This window comes from Coregonus lavaretus, assembly GCF_964263955.1.
Source record: "Coregonus lavaretus genome assembly, chromosome: 20".
Lineage (NCBI taxonomy): Eukaryota > Metazoa > Chordata > Actinopteri > Salmoniformes > Salmonidae > Coregonus > Coregonus lavaretus.
The window spans coordinates 24,662,009-24,684,882 of record NC_140007.1 but is presented as its reverse complement, the minus strand read 5'-3'; the positions used below and the strand labels follow the sequence as shown (position 1 = coordinate 24,684,882).

The 22,874-nt window shown below is 42.3% G+C and overlaps 2 protein-coding genes across 2 annotated transcripts in view; one reads left to right on the top strand and one right to left on the bottom strand.

Moving 5' to 3' along the window:
* tmco4 (transmembrane and coiled-coil domains 4) overlaps window positions 1–13,254 on the top strand; it is a 26,414-nt gene extending 13,160 nt beyond the window's left edge. The window contains exons 3-14 of the mRNA XM_084184182.1: window positions 1,551–1,725; window positions 1,943–1,970; window positions 2,081–2,210; window positions 2,594–2,691; window positions 2,799–2,942; window positions 3,113–3,232; window positions 3,583–3,747; window positions 4,443–4,579; window positions 7,281–7,365; window positions 7,650–7,767; window positions 8,052–8,169; window positions 9,417–13,254. Of these exons, the coding sequence (XP_084040308.1) occupies window positions 1,551–1,725; window positions 1,943–1,970; window positions 2,081–2,210; window positions 2,594–2,691; window positions 2,799–2,942; window positions 3,113–3,232; window positions 3,583–3,747; window positions 4,443–4,579; window positions 7,281–7,365; window positions 7,650–7,767; window positions 8,052–8,169; window positions 9,417–9,986 (1,888 nt within the window). The 3' untranslated portion in view covers window positions 9,987–13,254. The remainder of the gene's footprint in view (window positions 1–1,550; window positions 1,726–1,942; window positions 1,971–2,080; window positions 2,211–2,593; window positions 2,692–2,798; window positions 2,943–3,112; window positions 3,233–3,582; window positions 3,748–4,442; window positions 4,580–7,280; window positions 7,366–7,649; window positions 7,768–8,051; window positions 8,170–9,416) is intronic.
* On the bottom strand, window positions 10,731–22,874 carry htr6 (5-hydroxytryptamine (serotonin) receptor 6; the record flags this gene model as incomplete). Its single annotated transcript, XM_084184379.1, has 3 exons — window positions 10,731–11,078; window positions 14,682–14,816; window positions 21,921–22,874. The coding sequence occupies 3 exons, from the start codon at window positions 22,872–22,874 to the stop codon at window positions 10,731–10,733; spliced, it is 1,437 nt and encodes a 478-aa protein (XP_084040505.1).

Below are 22,874 nucleotides of genomic sequence, written 5' to 3'. Positions count from 1 at the left end.
GTGCCTTCCGTTTTGTCACCAAAGCCCCATATACTACCCACCATTGTGACCTGTACGCTCTCGTTGGCTGGCCCTCACTACATATTCGTCACCAAACCCACTGGCTCCAGGTCATCTATAAATCACTTCTAGGCAAATCCCCGCCTTATTTTAGCTCATTGGTCACCATAGCAACACCCACCCGCAGTATGCGTTCCAGCAGGTATATCACTGGTCATCCCCAAAGCCAACACCTCCTTTGGCCACCATTCCTTCCAGTTCTCTGCTGGAAATGACTGGAACGAACTGCAAAAATCTCTGAAGCTGGAGACACTCACTAACTTTAAGCATCAGTTGTCAGAGCAGCTTACCGATCACTGCACCTGTACACAGACCATCTGTAATTAGCCCACCCAACTACCTCATCCCCATATTGTTATTTACATTGTTATTTATTTTGCTAATTTGCACCCCAGTATCTCTATTTGCACATCATCTTCTGCACATCTATCACTCCAGTGTTAATACTAAATTGTAATTATGTTGCACTATGGCCTATTTATTGCCTTACCTCCATAACTTACTACATTTGCACACACTGTATATAGATTTTCTATTGTGTTATTGACTGTACGTTTTGTTTATTCCATATGTAACTCTGTGTTGTTGTTTTTATCGCACTGCTTTGCTTTATCTTGGCCAGGTCGCAGTTGTAAATGAGAACTTGTTCTCAACTGGCTTACCTGGTTAAATAAAGGTGAAATAAAATAAAATAAATAAAATAAAAATAATGACAAAGCAAAACCACGTTTTTACAGCCTCGAGTCTTCTTGGGTATGACGCTACAAGCTTGGTACACCTGTATTTGTGGAGTTTCTCCCATTCTTCTCTGCAGATCCTCTCAAGCTCTGTCAGGTTGGATGGGGAGCGTCGCTGCACAGCTATTTTCAGGTCTCTCCAGAGATGTTCGATCGGGTTCAAGTCCGGGCTCTGGCTGGGCCACTCAAGGACATTGAGACTATGTCCCAAAGCCACTTTTGCGTTGTCTTGGCTGTGTGCTTAGGGTCGTTGTCCTGTTGGAAGGTGAACCTTCGCCCCAGTCTGAGGTACTGAGCACTCTGGAGCAGGTTTTCATCAAGGATCTCTCTGTACTTTGCTCCATTCATCTTTCCCTCGATCCTGACTTGTCTCCCTGCCGCTGAAAAACATTCCCACAGCATGATACTGCCACCACCATGCTTCACCGTAGGGATGGTGCCAGGTTTCCTCCAGACGTGACGCTTGGCATTCAGGCCAAAGAGTTCAATCTTGTTTTCATCAGACCAGAGAATCTTGTTTCTCATGGTCTGAGAGTCCTTTAGATGACTTTTTTGCAAACGCCAAGTGGGCTGTCGTGCCTTTTATTGAGGAGTGGCTTCTATCTGGCTACTCTACAAAGGCCTGATTGGTGGAATGGTGCAGATATGGTTGTCTTTCTGTAAGGTTATTTTAATACATTTGTTGATATGAATATGAACAATATGAACATCTTGCTGGCTTTGCCTAAACTTAGTCCTCTAATCGTTGTACAGGTGTTTCCGGGAGCAGTACCTGGAGGGGCTGGTGCTATGGCTGGGGCTGGATGAGTCGGTGATGCCCGTCATGGGGGCCTTTCTGGCAGGCCTGGGATTCGAGGGCAGCGACACCTTCCTCTCCATCCTTCAGGCTGAGCCACTACTGTCTGCACGGGCCACTCCCATCACACAGGTGGGTTCGGTCACTGCCTTGCACATATCCAATCAAATGCTGGAATGATTAATCAGTGTATTGGTGATATGACCATGCTCTCTCTTTTTTGCACAAGTGACCTACATGTAACTTATTATATTTGTGGCCCAGCACTTCAAAACAAAGTAAGCTTTGGGCATACTGTCACTTCTAAGATCATTCACAAGTTCCTTGTGTCATTCTCTCTCACTCACAGGACCTTGTGTCTTTTTCCATCAAAGATGGTAAGTAGCTTACATTAATTAGTTAGTAGAGTTGGCCTTCATCAAAACTGGAAAGTTCATAAAGTACTAACAATGTCTCTGAATGTGACCAAAACATACTTTGATCCCAGGCCTGTACGACTCCAGATCACGAGTCCTAATTCGCCATGTCAGCTGTCTACTGCGAGTGTCCCCTCAGCAACTGGAGGAGTTTGAGGCGACGCTGGGTGAACGACTGAGAGAGGGAGTGGTGGAGAGCGCGTAAGTGAGGGAGAGAATAATGAATAAAAACTAGTTTCCCTAGTCATGAAGATGTTTAAACTAGATAAAATGTTTATCTATGTTGGTGGCAGTGTGATTTTTGCATGGGTAATTACATTCAGTGTACTCTCTTTTATGTGTCATTGCTTTGCCTCAGGACTGACTACAACAGTAAGTTTGTTTATCCTTTATGGTCTACTTGGTTTGGTTTCAGTAGGGAATGACCCTGTGGTGAAACATGTATTCATAAACTGTAGTACTTCCGTCACATTGTAAACATTGTCGTTGAGTAGCCTATATGAATCCACCAATACATCTATTGTTTATAGACCATTATGCATCTCGCTGTATATTCAGATGCTCTTCTTTCTTTTATCTCTCAGAGAGGATTCATCTCGGCGACGGACAAAAGAGAGAGGACGTAAATTACGACGCTACCTCCTCATTGGCCTGGCCACTGTGGGTGGAGGAGCTGTGATTGGTCAGTGCCTTTACTTGGGCCAATCGCTAGTATTAGAGGCAGCATTGAGAAATTCAAATTTGTTGTATTACTCACTCATTAGCAAATTATGCCATTATTTAATGTAGGTGTGACGGGCGGGTTGGCGGCACCACTGGTGGCGGCGGGGGCATCGGCCGTACTAGGGGCAGGAGGGGCGGCTGCTCTGGGCTCAGCCACTGGCATCGCCATCATGGCCTCCCTGTTTGGAGCAGCAGGGGCTGGCTTAACTGGTGAGATCACTGGTAGATGAATGGGCTTTGGCAGTGTATGAAGATAGTTTGTCTCCTTTTTAATTTGAGATAGGTAGTCTCCTTTTTAAATTTTTTGTTTGAGATCAGAATCTCTTTCCTGCTATCATTTACCTTATTGTCTCACTCGTTCTTTCTCTGTCTCTCTCTAGGCTATAAGATGAATAAGCGGGTGGGAGCAATAGAGGAGTTTGAGTTTCTGCCACTGAGCTCAGGGAAGCACCTACACCTGACTGTGGCTGTGACCGGCTGGCTGTGCACTGGCAAATACAGTGAGCAAGCATAACCTCTCACCAGTCTCACTGTAGAATCTACCATCAATACTAACATCAAACTGTGTCAACGTACACTGACGGCCACTTAAAGACTACCAAGGTCATCTACTGTACATACTTTACAAACCCATGGAGGCAAAAAGTAGGAGAATCTTGACTGAACAGAAAGTTGCAATGTTATTCATAACACTGATATGATAGCGAATTGAAAAAATGCAACTGATAAAGATTTTCCATATCGGTGTCCATCACTATTAAAATTAATAGTTTCATGGGACGTACATTATATCACTTACCGGTATCCACTTTGCTGAACTCACGTGTCCTGTCCTCTCTCCCACCCTCAGGTTCGTTCCAGGCTCCTTGGTGCAGTCTGGGTGCGTGCGGAGAGCAGTACTGTCTGGTGTGGGAGTCTCGTTTCCTCAGGGACCTGGGTTCCACCATGGCTGCTCTTCTCGACGGCCTGGTCAGCATGGTGGCCCAGGAGGCCCTCAAGTACACTGTGCTGTCAGGTAGGTCATCTGTTCTATCACACCAAGCCTCACCACTGGCTAGTTAAAAAATATATATTAAGGACAGTGGAATTCCACTAAATTGTTTTATTCAGACAGACATTGCATTGAAATGAGAGGGAAGACATAGAGAGGGATACATTCAGAGTAGCTGGTTGAACAGATGATGCCTTCTGTTGATCTTGTCAAGGGGAGGCATATTTTTAGGGGTTACGATATCTTGTACTGAAAATGCCATCAATAGGGATGACGTCGTGATGCGGAGGCTTGTCTGATAGAACGTCGGCAACAGCTGTTAGAAAGAAGCCTTAGGGTTCCTTTGACATTTGTGTGGGTGGAAATAAGTGGCCATGTGAGCTTATATGCAAGCATTGTGACTGAGTTAAATGAGCCTTTTTTTAGATGAATGGGATTTTGTAGTAGGCTACACCATTGAGAATTCTTTCCAGTTTCACCAAGGAGTTCAAGGACAAACTTTGAACATGGCACTCACTCAATGTATCCTGTACTGTAGAAACAAAGTCTACATTAATTTTCATTTCAAGTTAAACTTTTCCATGAACATAGCAGGTTTGATTGATTGTTGATTTCCAACTAGCATCCTAAATTCTAAAGAGTGTTGTCCTCCAGTCTCATATATAGCCTAGTAACCCTCCACTACTGAACATTTCTTTCCCCTACTTGTCCCTGTCTAGGTATTGTGACTGCGCTTACATGGCCTGCCTCTCTACTTGCGGTGGCCAGTGTTATAGACAATCCCTGGTCTGTGTGTCTTAGTCGCTCAGCCGAGGTGGGAAAACACCTAGCGCAGGTGTTGAGGAGTAGGCAGCAGGTATGCTTCTCACTTCTGAGAACAGCTAACACCACACACCAGCATGACCACTCGGTAGGATTCAATCCTGTTGAAACAGGGATCTCTTGTTAATTACATTTCTAAATACTAATATGTTCAAGGTAGGTAGCTTAGTGCTTAATAGCGTTGTGCCAGTAACCGAAAGGTCGCTGGTTCTAATCCCCGAGCCGACTAGGTGAAAAATCTGTCGATGTGCCCTTGAGCAAGGCACTTAACCCTAATTGCTCCTGTAAGTCGCTCTGGATAAGAGCGTCTGCTAAATGACTAAAAAATAAAATAAAATAAATAAAAATATACAGTGCCCTCCGTAATTATCGGGACAGTGAAGCATTTATTCCTCTTTTGGCTCTATACTTAAAAAGTTTGGATTTTAAATCAAACAATGACTATGAGGTTAAAGTGCAGACTGTCACATTTAATTTGAGGGTATTTACATCTCTATCGGGTGAACTGTTTAGAAAGTACATAGTCACCCCATTTTAGGGGAGCAAAAGTATTGGGACAAATTCACTTATGTGTATTATTATTCACGATTCATTCAGGATTATCCATAATCATGGTAGCATCCACATTAATGTAGAAGTGTTTAGAAAAATATTTATTTACAATAAAAGTGACTCCAAAATGGCACAGTACATTATTTACCATTAATTTCTATTGGGCACAAAATAATCTGAAACAACCTAAACAAAGAGCAAATGCATCCAACTGTCACAAGCTTGATGTAGTCATTGCGTGCTATGAATATGGGAAGAAATACTTAACTTTGTACTACTTTAATATACATAAGTGAATTTGTCCCAGTACTTTTCTTATGTACAAACACTGCTGTAATTTCTAAATGCTTCACCCGATATGGATGAAAATACCCTCAAATTAAAGCTGACTGTCTGTCTGCACTTTAACCTCATAGTTATTGTTTGATTTTTCATTATTGAGCCAAAAGAAAAATGCTTCACTGTCCGAATAATTACGGAGGACACTGTAGCTGTAATTAGGGCTGGGCGATATATCAAATTAATTTGAATTATGTTTGAGACGCATTTGGAATATTGTGCTATCGCAATAATGGAGTTTAATTTAATTTTTGTATGAACGTTTATGTCCACTTGTTCTCATGTCTTTTTTGTCTCGTCTCCTTCGCTCCTTCTGCTGTGACTGTGCACGTTCCCATTTACACACACACACACCAAGCCCCTGCCACTCACAACAACAAAGATGAGAGATCACTTCTTCCTCTCTGACAAGCGGTTTCAACTCGCTATTTGCATTTGAGGTTTGGTCCAACAGTTTAGACATTATTTTACTGTAATAGAATTTAACCTTTCTAACAATGCCCTTTTTATGTCTCAACTCCTCAAATTGCACTCAGAGCATACACTACTAAAACAGGAGTATCAACTAACATTGATTCTGGAAAATAAATGCTCAGTGTGTCGCGTGCGGCATTGAGGTACTACCGCTAGCAGCATTTTAGCCAAAGATTGTTATACTAGATGTCTAGTCTGTGTTTTATAAGTGTGCAATAAGCATAAAACACAATTATAGAAGGAATTGCCAACTTGGTAGGTAGCCCACTTGATTTCAACATCTGAACAAAGTGGACAGGCTAGCATGCTGTTCAAACAGTTGGAGATGGACAGAAGGGTGTGTTCACAACAGTTCAACTGTTCTACCTTGTTAGCTAGCAAACAGTGTTGGCAACTATTTTTCAGTGAGATCCGCTATTGGCTCCTTGATCTGTCGCTAGATTACGTTTTGCCGTGACGTCACAGCACCAATTTGCCTTGCTGCGGTCCCCGACGTAGATTTTCACCCACTCTCCTGCTGCACACCCCCTCCCCTTGTGCTTCTTTGCATGTGTGCGCAGTTGCTGTGACTTCTGTTGCACAGACAGCTTCTTCTAAATGCATTTCAAAACCATAGTAACCCTTGGTGTCAAAACTCCCCAAAGGCTGCCTGAAAAGTAACTGAATTTGTCGCTAGAATCTTTTACCAATACAAGTCGCTGGAGGGCTATGAAAACTGGCAAAATATATCGACAACGTCGCTAAATTGGCAACAAGTTGGCTAAACTTGAAATATAAAGATTAGCTGGCTACTCACTAGCACATGGGCTTGTGCTTGAGAGATTGTGTATGAGACCAGTGTTATGCCTGCTACAAGAAGTTAGTCATTATTAGTGAATGTGCATTATGCATGGTTCTGGTAAAATTTGAGACAGAAAGGGCATTTTCATAGACTTGAAAGCCAGATCAGTGATTATTGCAGAAAAGCTGGTTAAACCATTTTGAGAAAATAATTAAATTATTAGTCGGTCTTATGGTTGCGGAAGGCTTATATTTATCCTAGGTATAATTTCACAAGCCCTGAATTCATTAGATTATTGCAGACTGTTTGAAATGCAGTGTACAACAAAACATAAAAATATCGTGAAAATCCCGTAAATGAAAACAAAATCCATATATATGATTTTTATGCCATATCGCAGAGCCCTAGCTGTAATGGTCATTGGAGTTTCAACATCCACATTGAAGGTTTTACAATTAACATGTCTTTATACAACTAAAGTTAAATTTTATAGATTTGTTTGCTGTAGATGTGTTTACAATTATCTGAAAGCCTATGTCATGATGTTTGTTGTGTCAACAAATCAGCATTGGTGTTAACATTTTTAAAGGGGAAGCGTCCTGTCAGTCTCATTGGCTTCAGTCTTGGAGCGAGGGTTATCTACTTCTGCCTTCAGGAACTTGCCAAAGATCAAGGTATAACATGCACACTAAACCCTTGCCTGACTTTATACATACTATAGACTGTAACAAGCCTAACAATAGTCAAATTGTATTGTTGCATTTAACTGCAATGCCTACAGAGAATTTGCATATTCATCTAGGTATGCTTTTGATCTATTAATCAAAATATTCATTTTTGTGAGATATTTTTGCCAGATACATGTCACTGCTTCCACACACACACACAACTGCAATACAGAACTGTTCAAATTAACAATATGTCTCTCTTTCCATCCTTCTGTTGTACATGGTCTCAGGCTGTGAGGGCGTGGTGGAGGATGTTGTCCTATTGGGTGCCCCAGTAGATGGCACCGCCCAAGCCTGGGAGAGAATGGCCAAGGTTGTCGCTGGGAAGATAGTGAATGGATACTGCAGGTGAGAAAGAAATCCTATCCCATCTTACCTTGGGGGGCGAGATTGTTATCTGGGTGATGTAAAATATGTATACAGCAAGTTTTGAATTTGAGCTATTTTCAAACAGAAATGAATGTATATGACCATTTCGATATTAGATTATATTTTCATATGCACGCATTCTTTATCTATTAGGAATGGCATAAATAAGCATATAAATTATTTAGTCTCTTCATTGATAAAGGTAGCACATTCATGATACAAAGGTGCAGTGGTTTTTATTAATTGGTCCATCTACCTGTCAGAGGGGACTGGCTACTGGGATACGTGTACAGGGGTTCATCGGCACAGCTGTCTGTTGCAGGGCTTCAGCCAATCAGCTTGAATGATCGCCGCATATTCAACGTGGATCTATCTTCTGTGGTGAGTTAGACTATTGTACCTCAATTAGTCATTTCTAAATTAAAAGTGGTAGCTCGCTACATTTCAATGACTACCAGGTGTGAGCAGATGGAGAATTCACACAACTGTGCAGTACCAACTAGCCTGGTGATGCTTTCATCCTATAAACCGCCGTTGTAGCTTCATGATGCTACAGGCCTCAATGACTCCACAGCCTTGGGAATGGAATTAGAGGTCAAGCTATTGAGATCTGAAGATGTTTACTATTGAGCTGCTGGGAGGCATTGATTGCGTGAGTTTTTCAGCAGACAAGGTTGAGGGATGAGATTACTTCTAGCTACACAATGGCTGTGTGTTCAATAGTACTTTTTTTTTTTTTTTATCCAGTTTTTTTTTTGTCATTTAGCAGACGCTCTTATCCAGAGCGACTTACAGTGAGTGCATACATTATTATTTTTTATTTTTCATACTGGCCCCCCTTGGGGCCATTTCAGTTGGTGTCAGGCAAACTTGTACTTTCTCTTTTTTGCCAATACTGTCTCTAAAACCTTTTATTACTACAACATAATAGACATGGATTCATAATGCACCATTTATTTAAAGTTGAAGGAAAAATATGTTAAGGTAACTGCAGGTTGTACTGTCAGTTCACAGCCAGGCTTAGGTATTCAGCCACCACCCCCATGGACTTGTCATATGAAAAGACAACCTTTGACAGAAAATCATCATGGTAGATGCACAAAGGACATGTACAACTTGGAGATCATTACAATCTTGACGTGTTGAATAGGGTCGGGACGATACCAGTATCACGGCAAGAAAACAAAACACGAGGCATCATTACATCATTATGTTGTTATTACATCATTTATTTATTTTCCAAGCTATAGCACACAATGTTTTACATACAGCAGGTTTTTAGAGGACCAAAGAGTTTGGTCTGCTTCGTGTTTTCATTTTTGCCATGGAATAAATATTGCGATACTGGTATTGTCCCGGCCCTAGTGTTTGAATGGAAATTATGGAACTCTACAGCATTATGTTTTACATAATGTTGTTTGCTGTAAATAAAGTGGCCTATTCATGGCAAAACTTCAGTTGCACAATGTGAAATCTATAAAGTGTAAAGTAATGTCCAGTTATTAAAACAAGTCCACGGTATGTTTTGAATTTCCATCGGTAAAGGGGTGAAAATGTGTCCAGAAAGCCCACTTTTCCTTCTCCGAACATATTCAAATGCTTTTAACCCCCCCTCCCCATTCTTTTAGGTGAAAGGTCACTTGGACTACATGCGTCAGATGGATACCATCCTCGTAGCAGTGGGCGTGCCCACCAGAGAAGTTCCAGGAGCTGGGGGCGGACCTCTTCAGCCACTCACTATGACCGAGAGAGAACTGGACATAGCCATGGTCCAATCAGCACCAGGGGAAGTGGCTGAAGAGCAAAAACTGGTTGGTTCTTCGGCTGGAGCAGATGAGACTTGCATGGGTGAGGGAGGGCAGCTGGAGGAAAAAGAAGATATGGGAGACGGTTGGGATATCCCTGACATATCAGATCTGTTGGACTCGCTAAACGAGATCGATGTTGTTCCAACTGAAAACAGTGTTGAGGGTAACCTGCAACAGAGTTCTGAGGGGAATGCCACCCATAGGGACAACGGTGTATCTTCCCATCTAGAGTTTGATGGATGGGGAAAGGAGGAGGAGGAGGAGGAGGAGGAGGAATGGGGAGAGGGAGTAGAGGGGACAGAGTGTGACACTGAACACACATCCTGGAGTTGGGAGGACACACGCTGGACTCCTGAGCACAAACACATGGGACCAAACAAGCGGACATAGGAGGTTACAGTACCAACTGCCTCACTGCAGTTTGTCTGCCTCTTCTCAACTTGAATTACCAACAACATCCCAATCGTGTGTGGAAAGACCTCCTTTACCTTCACAGCACACTCAGGTGCCAGAACACATATATATATATATATTTATTTTAATCGAACTAATCATGAACGTGAACTCCTTAAGGGCTTTTTAGATTTATTTAACTATGGCAATCTAAGTTTTGTCAATCGTTTAATTTAGAAGTTAATCTGTGAAAAGAAAAGTGTTGCATAATGTATGCACTGTATAGTGTGTTAAAGTATTGTCGGTTTTATGTAGGCAGGATGTAAATTAAAAACATTTAATTACAAAACATTTAATCACAGACATCCCCCACTTTTATGGATATAAAGACAATGCAGCATGAATGAGTACCAACTATATTCCTGTATTCCTCCGGTCGATTATTCCATCTGTTGGGGATTATGGTTATCACAGTGATGTCACCCAGTGATGCAGTCACCAAGTGATTCTCAGTGCTTAGCTCTTCCTCATCCACTCCTGTCCTGTATGCTAAATTACACCTTCTAGATTATTTTCCCATCTTGCTACCACCCACAGTGCCGCTTTGATGAGTTAAACAAGACACACCTTCCTCCAACCAACTTTTCAATTCAGCCAAGTTTCACATCCTGTACTCTTGGTGGTCATACATTACATTATGGAACACAGCATCTGTTCATGCGCTCTTCTTCATCCTCCCCTTCAGTCTAGCGTGTCCACCTGATTGGGCAGCAGCAGGGGCAGCTCAATCCCAGCATGCTCTGCGTCAAACAAGTTGACGGCGTCTGTGGCGGTGGCGGGGGGCTGTGGGGGGTCGGAGGCCAGGGAGGGGGGCTCTGTGGGCAGGTTGGGCTCACCAGAGTTGCAGAGGGAGAGCTCTGGCGAGGGTCTGCGGGGCGAGCGGGTGGAGCAGCAGGGCAGCAGCCGCCCCAGGGCCCGTTTGAAGTCGCGCATGAACAGCGGGTAGATAATGGGGTTCATGGTGCTGTTACAGTAGCCCAGCCAGGTGATGGCCTCGAAGAGTGCCGGGGGAACACACTCGCATACCGCCTGACAGGTGAGAGAGAGGGCAACAGACAGGCACTGGGGTTGTGTTCAGTATGTACACAACATTAAGATTTTGTGAAACAAACATTCAAATGAAAAGTATTCTTATCAGAAATATGTAGCTTGTCGGAAATACAGTGCCTATCGTAAGTATTCACCCCCCTTGGATTTCTTTTCACATTTTGTTGCATTACAAAGTGGGATCGAAATTGACTTAATTGTGATTTTGTTTTTGTCACCGATGACTTTACAAATTAATAAAACATGTATAACTAAAAGGTCTTGGTTGCATAAGTATTCACACACTTTGTTATGGCAAGCCTGATATACAGTGCATTCGGAAAGTATTCAGACCGTTACAGCCTTATTCTAAAATAAAATGTTTTCATCAATCTACACACAATACACAATACCTCATAATGATCAAACAAAAACAGGTTTTTCGACATTTTTGCAAATGAATAAAAAAAACAGATCACATTTACATAAGTACTTTGTTGAAGCACCTTTGGCAGCGATTACAGCCTTGAGTCTTCTTGGGTAGGACGCTACAAGTTTGGCACACCTGTATTTGGGGAGTTTCTCCCATTCTCCTCTGCAGATCCACTCAAGCTCTGTCAGGTTGTATGGGGAGCGTCGCTGCACAGCTATTTTGAGGTCTCCAGAGATGTTTGATCGGGTTCAAGTCCGGGCTCTGGCTGGGCCACTCAAGGACATTCAGAGACTTGACCCGAAGCCACTCCTGCGTTGTCTTGGCTGTGTGCTTAGGGTCGTTGTCCTGTTGGAAGATTAACCTTCGCCCCAGTCTGAGGTCCTGAGCACTCTGGAGCAGGTTTTCATCAAGGACCTCTCTGTACTTTGCTCCATTCATCATTTCCTTGATCCTGACTAGTCTCTCAGTCCCTGCTGCTGATAAACAACCACACAGCATGATGCTGCCACCACCATGCTTCACCGTAGGGATGGTGCCAGGTTTCCTCCAGACTTGACGCTTGGCATTCAGGTCAAAGAGTTCAATCTTGGTTTCATCAGACCAGAGAATCTTGTTTCTCATGGTCTGAGAGTCCTTTAGTAGGTGCCTTTTGGAAAACTCCAAGTGGGCTGTACTTTTACTGAGGAGTGGTTTCCATCTGGCCACTCTACCATAAAGGCCTGATTGGTGAAGTGCTGCAGAGATGGTTGTCCTTTTTATACAATGTTTACTTTAGTTTATTTAGTAAATATTTTTCTTGAACTGCATTGTTGGTTAAGGGCTTGTAAGTAAGCATTTCACAGTAAGCTCTACACCTGTTGTATTCGGCGCATGTGACAAACAATTTGATTTGATTTGATTCCTGGAAGATTCTCCCATCTCCACATAGGAACTCTGGAGCTCTGTCAGAGTGACAATCGGGTTCTTGGTCACCTCCCTGACCAAGGCCCTTCTCCCCCGATTGCTCAGTTTGGCCGGGCGGCCAACACTAGGAAGAGTCTTGGTGGTTCCAAACTTCTTCCATTGAAGAATGATGGCCACTGTTCTTGGGGACCTTCAATGCTGCAGAATTTTTTTAGTACCCTTCCCCAGATCTGTGCCTTGACACAATCCTGTCTCGGAGCTTTATGGACAATTCCTTCGACCTCATGCCTTGGTTTTTGCTCTGACATGCACTGTCAACTGTGGGACCTTATATAGACAGGTGTGTGCCTTTCCAAATCATGCCCAATCAATGGACTTTACCACAGGTGGACTCCAATCAAGTTGTAGAGACATCTCAAGGATGATCAATGGAAACAGGATGCAACTGAGCTCAATTTCGAGTCTCATAGCAAAGGGTCTGAATACTTATGTAAATAAGGTATCTGGTTTTCATTTTTAATACATTTGCAAACATACATTATGGGGTATTGTGTGTAGATTGATGAGGGAAATGTTTTTAAAAATAAATTTTACAATAAGGGGGTAACGTAACAAAATGTGGAAAAAGGGAAGGGGTCTGAATACTTTCCGAATGCACTGTATTTGCACTTCCCCAGAATTTGGTTGTTGATCATTGCTAGACAGCCATTTAGCAGTTATGTCCTTGAGCTGTTCTTGTCTATTAATGTTCTGTATTATTTCATGTTTTGTGTGGACCTCAGAAAGAGTAGCTGCTGCTTTTACAACAGCTAATGGGGATCTGAATAAAATACTAAATACCAACTTGACAGAGCTTGAAGAATTTAAAAAAGAATAATGGGCAAATATTGATCCAGGTGTGCAAAGCTTAGAGACTTACCCAAAAAAGGCTCAGCTGTAATCACTGCCAAAGGTGTTTCTGTATTGACATATCTATTCAATATGTATATACACTACCGTTCAAACGTTTTAGAACACCTACTCATTCAAGGGTTTTTCTTTATTTTTACTATTTTCTACATTGTAGAATAATAGTGAAGACATCAAAACTATGAAATAACACATGGAATCATGTAGTAACCCAAAAAGTGTTAAACCAATCAAAATATATTTTATATTTGAGATTCTTCCAATAGCCACCCTTTGCCTTGATGACAGCTTTGCACACTTGGCATTGAATACTTATGATAGGCACTGTATGTAGCCAACAGAAAATGTAGCCAATAAGGTAAAACTGAAAATAATATTTCAAATGCTCTTTTCATCAGTGTACATCACCTACTGTAATTGGGCCTGAGTAGAACATATCAATGTAAATTAGGGACATTGGCTCACTATGGCATATCAGAGAGAGAGGGAGGAGACTGCTATTGGAGGAAAGTGTCCTATATTATCAAGATGAAGGAGGGAGGCAGGGAGTGAGGTGAGTGAGTGGGTGTTCACATACCACATGGAGTGTGAAGGGAGGGGGGAGGAAGCCAGACACACTGAGCCCTCTCTCTGCTATATTCTGGAGGAGTGAAGTAAGGGACACAGATGGGAAATGAAATGACTGGATCATTGAAAGCCTGAAAGCAGGACAACAATAATTACCAATTTAGATTAAATCCTTTTATATTACACACTTAGCTGACACCTTTCCCAGTCAGAGGAATAAGGCAACCTCAGAGTTAAAGCACAGACAAAGGGGAGCTTAATTGCTATAAGACGATGCATCAGACATTGAATTGATATGGTCCAGGTTCTGTAATACAGGGAATTAATGTAAATGAATAGGCTGTACACAATGAACATAATGAGAATAGATAGACAAACATGTGGTTTGCAAGTTTTGATCCTGAGAATATGAGCAGCAACCAATTGAAATATTTCTATTAGTCTCAGCTCAGAGCAGCTAACTGATCCCATAGTGTTTTGGCTCATCGTTTTTCCTGAAAATCCCTCGATTTAAGATGTTAAGGGAGTCCTTTGAATCAAAAAGTTTACTGCAAACACTGCAACAAGGCACAACATCATTGATAAAGAAAAAATAATGGCCAGATTTATTGCGCATCTTATAAGCCAATTTCATTTATTAATGTGGACGTAAAGTGCAAGTTTGGAAATTGAGATTTCACTAGAATTTCAGGAGAACATGTATACTCTTCCAAGCTCGACATTAAAGGGATAGATTGCTTAAATCACTGAACTATCCCTTTAATCCAGAGGCTGACCTAGTCTGAGTCACTGACCTGGGCCATGTTGGTGATGAAGAAGGGCAGCCAGGCGCTGAAGAAGAGGCCCAGCAGAACTCCCAGGGTCAGACTGGCCTTCACTGCCCTCCGTCCCTGCCTGTGGGCCAGCCGCCGCTCGCTGTTCACCGACAACTGAGGACAGAGGGACAGACAGGGCAGTCAGAGACAAGGACTGCGTCACAATGTGTCCAAAAACCTAGGTATGTATTTAAATGTACATGGTAGCTACAGGTCCACATTGTTATATGATTCTTAAAACTGTTACACACGTTTGCGGCATGAACATTTTCAAGGATTTTCAAATGAACTCAATGGAATTAAAACAATTCCAGGGTGAGTACAAATCTAATGCGTAGAAAGTTCATTGTGTAGAAACAGCAAACAGGTATAAATAGCTATAAGTACTACAGTGGCTTGCGAAAGTATTCACCCCCCTTGGCATTTTTCCTATTTTGTTGCCTTACAACCTGGAATTAAAATTGTTTTTTGGGGGGGTTTGTATCATTTGATTTACACAACATGCCTACCACTTTGAAGATGCAAAATATTTTTTATTGTGAAACAAACTAAACTTGAGCATGCATAACTATTCACCCCCCCGCACCCCAAAAGTCAATACTTTGTAGAGCCACCTTTTGCAACAATTACAGCTGCAGGTCTCTTGCGGTATGTCTCCACTGGGATTTTTTCCCATTCTTCAAGGCAAAACTGCTCCAGCTCCTTCAAGTTGGATGGGTTCCGCTGGTGTACAGCAATCTTTAAGTCATACCACCTGCTGGAAGGTGAACCTCCGTCCCAGTCTCAAATCTCTGGAAGACTGAAACAGGTTTTCCTCAAGAATTTCCCTGTATTTAGCGCCATCCATCATTCCTTCAATTCTGACCAGTTTCCCAGTCCCTGCCGATGAAAAGCATCCCCACAGCATGATGCTGCCACCACCATGCTTCACTGTGGGGATGGTGTTCTCGGGGTGATGAGAGGTGTTGGGTTTGCGCCAGACATAGCGTTTTCCTTGATGGCCAAAAAGCTCAATTTTAGTCTCATCTGACCAGAGTACCTTCTTCCATATGTTTGGGGAGTCTCCCACATGCCTTTTGGCGAACACCAAACGTGTTCGCTGATTTTTTTCTTTAAGCAATGGCTTTTTTCTGGCCACTTTTCCGTAAAGCCCAGCTCTGTGGAGTGTACGGCTTAAAGTGGTCCTATGGACAGATACTCCAATCTCAGCTGAGGAGCTTTGCAGCTCCTTCAGGGTTATCTTTGGTATCTTTGTTGCCTCTCTGATTAATGCCCTCCTTGCCTGGTCCGTGAGTTTTGGTGGGCGGCCCTCTCTTGGCAGGTTTGTTGTGGTGCCATATTCTTTTCATTTGTTAATAATAGATTTAATGGTGCTCCGTGGGATGTTCAAAGTTTCTGATATTTTTTTATAACCCAACCCTGATCTGTACTTTTCCACAACTTTGTCCCTGACCTGTTTGGAGAGCTCCTTGGTCTTTATGGTGCCGCTTGCTTGGTTGTGCCCCTTGCTTAGTGGCGTTGCAGACTCTGGGGCCTTTCAGAACAGGTGTATATATACTGAGATCATGTGACACTTAGATTGCACACAGTTGGACTTTATTTAACTAATTATGTGACTTCTGAAGGTAATTGGTTGCACCAGATCTTTTTTAGGGGCTTCATAGCAAAGGGGGTGAATACATATGCACGCACCACTTTTCCGTTATTAATATTTGTTTATTTCACTAAATCAATTTGGACTATTTTGTGTATGTCCATTACATGAAATCCAAATAAAAATCAATTTAAATTACAGGTTGTAATGCAACAAAATAGGAAAAACGCCAAAGGGCATGAATACTTTTGCAAGGAACTGTATGTAACAATGTGCACTTACACTGTCCTTAAGAGCTACCATGTAAATACTTAGGTTTTATAACTGTAGTGGCAACATAAAATAAACTATAGCTTCCACCACATTGCTTTCAAGAGAAGAAGACACACTTTAGATGCATCCTTGGCCTGATATTGTCGAAGAGTCTCTGAAAAAAGTTAACGCTTGCATTTCACAAGATGTAATCATCACATTGAAAGAGATGTGACATGTTGCTGAATACATTGAAAAGTCTCTGCGTGGAACAACATTGCTAAGAATTACTGTCCTCGGCACTCAATCTCAGGAGTGTAGACGCAGGCCCTTGACTACATAAATACAATGCAAGGTCTGTGCCATTTATTCTAACTACCACTTCTCCTTCAACAGGCGCCATTGTCCCTCCCTCTGTCTCTTTCAGATGTTTTTTAATCATGTTTCATTTCTGAATTTCAAGCTCTTTCCCATCTTTCAACTTAAATGGTCTTTCACTTATTTCACTATTCAGTTTAATTTATTTTAGTGGATGAAAGACAATTTTGTATTCAGTGTGTCAATTCCTCAGCTGCCCACCTCACTTTAATAGAGTGGAGATCAACGAGTGCAGTGGCAAGGACAACTCTCACACACATAAACACTCGCTTACCTACAGTGCTTTCAGAAAGTATTCATACCCCTGAATGCCTGAATTCAAAATGGATTAAATATGTATTTTTTTCTCACCCATGTACACACAATACCCCATAATGACAAAGTAAAAACATGTTTTTTAGAAATCTTTGCAAATGTATTTGAAAAAGAAATACAGAAATCTAATTTACGTATGTATTCACACCCCTTTGCTATGACACTTCAAACTGTGCTCAGGTGCATCCAATTTGCTTTCATCATCCTTGAGATGTCAGTACAACTTGATTGGAGTCCACCTGTGGCCAATTGTTAGGACATGATTTAGAAAGAAACACACCTGTCTATATATGGTCCCACAGTTGACAGTGTATGTCAGAGCAGAAACTATACCATGAAGTCCAAGGAACTGTCCGTAGATCTCTGACATAGAATTGTGATGAGGCATATATCTGGGGAAGGGTATAAAACAATTTCTAGAGTGTTGAACGTTTCTAAGAACACAGTGTTCTCCATCATTGGGAAATTGAAAAAATATGGAACTACGCAGACTATCCAGAACCTGCCAGAAGGACAACAATCTCTAAACACTTCACCAATCTGGCCTTTATGGGAGAGTGGCCAGACGGAAGCCACTCCTGAGAAAAAGGCACATGACAGCACGCCTGGAGTTTGCAAAAAGGCACGTGAAAGACTCAGAGCCTAAGGCAAAAGATTCTATGGTATGATGAGACAAAAATGTTACGTTTTGGCCTGAATGCAAAGCAGTATGTCTGGAGAAAACCAGGCACAGCTCATCACCCGTCTAACACCATTCATACAGTGAAGCATGGTGGTGGCAGCATCATGCTATGCGGATGCTTTTCAGCAGCAGGGACTGGGACACTGGTAAGGATAGAGAGGAAAATGAATGGAGCCAAATAAAGGCAAATCCTTGATGAGAACCTGCTTCAGAGTGCAAACTACCTTAGACTGGGGGCGAAGATTTACATTCCAACAGGGCAATGACCCCAAGCTTACAGCCAAGGCAATGCTGGAATGGCTTCTGAACAAGAATGTGAAAGTCCTTGAGTGGCCCAGCCAAAGCCCAGAATTGAATCCCATTGAAAATATGTGGAAAGACTTGAAGATTGCAGCAAAGGAAGAATGGTAGAACATCCCCAAATCCAGATGTGCAAAGCTGATAGACATTCCCAAGACAACTCAAAGCTGTCTTCTACAAAGTAATGACTCAGGGGTGTGAATAGATACAGTGCTGCTTGAAAGTATGTGAACCCTACAGGGCTGGTCATTATTTTGCTATAAAATATTAAAATGAACATAAAATCCTTATCTAAACCCCAATTCGTAATAAAGACATTCCAAGTAAATGACAAATAAAATGATTTGATATTTTTATTTTTTATTTAACAAAAGTGGTTTATTTAACAGAAACTCAGATTTGATGTGTGCAAAAATGTGAACCCCTTCAGTCAATGGCTTGTGGCACCTCCATTAGCAGCAATAACTTGGACTAAATGTCTCCTATAGCCAGTAATCAGTCTCTGACATCTGTTTTGAGGGATTTTTGCCCACTCCTCCTTACAGAACTCAGCCAATTGAGTGAGGTTTGAGGGGTGTCTGGCATGAACTGCCTGCTTCAGGTCCTGCCACAGCATCTCGATTGGATTTAGGTCAGGACTTTGACTTGGCCAATCCAAAACACAAATATTCTTTCTCCTAAGCCATTCTTTGGTAGATTTGCTTGAATGCTTTGGGTCGTCTTGTTGGAAGACCCATTTTCGGCCTAGCTTTAGCTCCTTGACTGACTGCCTGACGTTCTGTTCAAGAATCTCCTGGTATACCTCAGAATTCATGGTTCCCTTAATGATGTGGACTCGTCCAGGTCCAGAGGAGGAAAAGCAGCCCCAGATCTTGACATTCCCACCACCATGCTTGACTGTTGGGATAAGGTTATTTTGGTGGTAGGCAGTGTTGGGCCAAACATAGCGGTGTTGATTGTGACCAAAAAGGTCAATTTTGGACTCATAGGTCCAGAGAATGGACTTCCAGAAACCTTTAGGTTTGTCCAGATGGTCTCTGGCAAAGTTAAGACGGCCAGTTTGGTTATTTTTTGACAGCAGAGGCTTTTTCCTAGCAACCCTCCCATGAATGGCATTTTGATTCAGTGTTCTTATTGTTGAAGCATGCACAGTCACCTGAGATGCAGCAAGGAGGTCTGCAAATCTCTAGATGTTATGTTTGGGTTGGCTTTTATCTGAATTATTATTGTTCTTGGGGATATTTTTGAAGGGCGTCCACTTCAAGCCGAGTTGCTGTCATGTTAAATGCTCTCCATTTGTAAATGATTTACCTCACAGTGGACTGATGGAGCTCAAATCTTTTTGAGATTATTTTATAGCCTTCCCCAGACTGACATGCTCTCACAATCCTCGTCCTGATGTCCTCTGAGATCTCCTTTCCTCTCGGCATGTTGTGCTTTGCATTCACCTGGATGGGTAACACCAAACTGACCAGGTTTCTTATCTCTATTTATCAGAGTCCCGCCCAAACTCTTTCCTAACGATGTCTCCTTTGATTGGATCATTTGGTAGCTAATTATTTACCCACCTGATTCTACTTACCTACTTGATTTAACCAATGCAATTTGGGGTTCACTTATTTTTGCACCTGCACTAATTCCTTTTTAATTTTGTTTTTCTACTACACACATTATTTCCTCTACACCAACATATGGTATTGGTAAATATAAACCTGTTATGTCAGATCAAAAAGACTGGTTCTGATTAAATGAAGATTTCAAGGTAAAAACTGAAAAAAATCGGTAATTGCACAAGGGGTTCACATACTTTCAAGCAGCACTGTATGTATTTCATTTTCAAAAATTATAAAACATTTCTTCATTTAGTCATTATGGGGTATTGTGTGTAGATGGGAGAAAGAAAACATGTAATCAATTTTGAATTCAGGCTGTAACACAATAAAATGTGGAATAAGTCAAAGGGTATGCATACTTTCTGAAGGCACTGTAACCCACCCACTCCACCTTTAAAGAGCGACTTCCTTTAAAAAGCAACGAATCCCTTTGAAAACGGCCTATATGAGTCAAACAGTTATTCTAGTGTCAAAATTGACTACAAGTGTAAATAGGATCATTTTGGTCATAAATTAAGTAGTTTAAAACGAAGTCTGGAACATCCGTGCATTACAACGGGTAAATGAAGGTTAGGTTTTGATTTGACGATGTCCATTTGCCCACTAACATGGGGTGAACAGCTGCGGTGATTGCTCTCTATCCACTAGCATATACAGTGAGACAGACCTGCCCCAGCAGCTCCGACTTTGTTTGCATAAGACAACACGTAGCACATTTTTTCACTTCAGAAATACTGCACCAAACACCTTAGATGTAAAATTGCGCAACTAAAACATCCTCTGCAAAAACGTCAAGATTTATTACAGATTTCTTGAGTTATTTTATATGAATTCTGGGGATTTTGAGGAAGTTAAATACGCTTCCACGTCTACAGTGTCCCATGGGGGACAAACATCATAACCAAATGCGGAATGGTCAGGAAACACTTGAAAAACGGAGATCTAGTTTTTCAAATGAGCAACAGAAAAACACACGTGCCAATAGGCGTGTTCAGTCGCTCTTTAATCTCACCTTCTTGATTAATCTCCCAAATCAATGGCCTTGTCCTAATTATCTTAGCTAGATCACCACATTTCTTTTCCTTCATGACAAGTGGGTCATTCCACCAATTTGGTACCTTTTAAGCAGTGTAACTTTGAAACCCCCCCATTTAATTTCACCTCATTTTAACATTCTATCATAAAGAGCACATGTTCAACTTCATTAAAAACATGTTTTCCCATCTCAAGTGGTTCAATCAAAATGTTTACTATAGTAAGTGCCTATTAAGTGCCAAATAAAGTAACAGGGTTGATCGAAAGAGTTGACGACTTCATCTTAAATCAACCATAAATCCCCTTGTTGTGTGAAGCAGGGAGTGGCATTTAATTTTATTTATTTATTGTTAAAACATTTCTAGCTTCTCTATCTATGGGTAACAGGGTTGACGCTTTATGCTCGACCAGGTCAGTTTTCCACCAGAAAACACCAGAAAATGGCCCAAAATTGTAGAATTAGCTCACACTATGATTTGACTATTATTTTATTTTTTAAAGCAATAGTTTCACCTTATTAAAATGAGAGTTCAGTTAACGTAACAGGGTTGACCTTAAAATGAGGCACAGACTTAAATGAATCACTAATCACATGAATAAATAATAATCTTCAGGAACGACTTTGTCAAAGCAACAAAATAACTATGGCTTTACAATGATGGTGAAAACTTGGGAGACATTTTGGGGTTAAGTGGGTTAAAATCTTCCAGAAGTCATAGAGAGTGCATGGAGGGACGTCAAAATGTAGAATATTAAAAATATCAGATTAATTGAATTCTCAATGTGGTCTACATTGAAAGAGCACTTCATTTAATATACAGGCTTTTTTACAATTCAATATTGGTGCACAATTGCTATTAAAATATCAAAGGGACGCAAAATGCACTCTTTTCGTGGAACGACCCAACTAATCTGAGAGGCAGAGAAGGCATCATGGTGGAAACCTATCCAGGCACACAGTGATCATGCAGTGACAGTTTACACAGCATTGGGATGTAGTCTCAATGTATCTCCCTTAATTTCCTCTACAACTCCCCTCTCCCTCTCACCGGTACATGACGTGACATAGAGCGCTCCTGATGACTGTAGTCTTCTCTGTCATGCTGAGCATGTCCCATGGCGCCCCCACCTGGTGAGGGAGGCTGAGAAGGGCCCCTGGGCAAATGTTGCGGGTGCGGAGGGTGAGTTAGCGCCGCCACCCGCCTCGCCTGTCTCCTTGCCACCAGGAGAATTCGACAGTAGGTGAAGCAGATGGCGCTGGATGGCAGGAAAAAGGTTAGAACGGACGCCACCAGGGCGAAGGGCAGGGTGACCCGGAGACGACACTGGAAGGACAGGCCATCGGAGGGCGACAGCTGGAAGTAGGAGGCGGGGTACTGCAAACTTAGCTCTGGGTATGTGCTGATGTTGGCACTGCCAGCCCCATGCATTGGGGAATGCCCACTCCGGTGACCCAAGCTGTGCCAGTTCATCTTGATGGGCAAGAAGGAGGCGAGGGCGGCCAGACCCCAGGTCCCTCCCACCAGAAGCAGGGCCCGGGGAAGGGTCATCCTCTGCTTGTAGCGCAGCGGCGAGATGATGAGGAGGTAGCGGTCCAGGCTGATCACACATAGGTTGAGAATGGAGGCACTGCAGCACATGACATCGAAGCAGAGCCACACAGGGCAAAAGCCTGGTGACAACACCCAGGCCCCGCACAGCACGTTGAGCATGGCTGGCGGCATCACCACCAGCGCCACCATCAGGTCCGACAGGAAGAGAGACACTAGGAAACAGTTGGAGGTGTTGCGTAAGGAGCGTTGGGCAAACACCAGAGCGATCAGCAGTGTGTTGCCACAAGCCGTCATCAGGATGATGAGGGTTAACAAGCACGCCAACAGCCACGGACCGCTGCCACTGATGCCCCAGGCACTGCTCGTGGACAAGCTGCCATTGGAGCTCCCTAAAGGGTTAACAGCATCCACACCTGCTGCCTCTAAGCCAGTTAAGGCAGAGTCACCCAT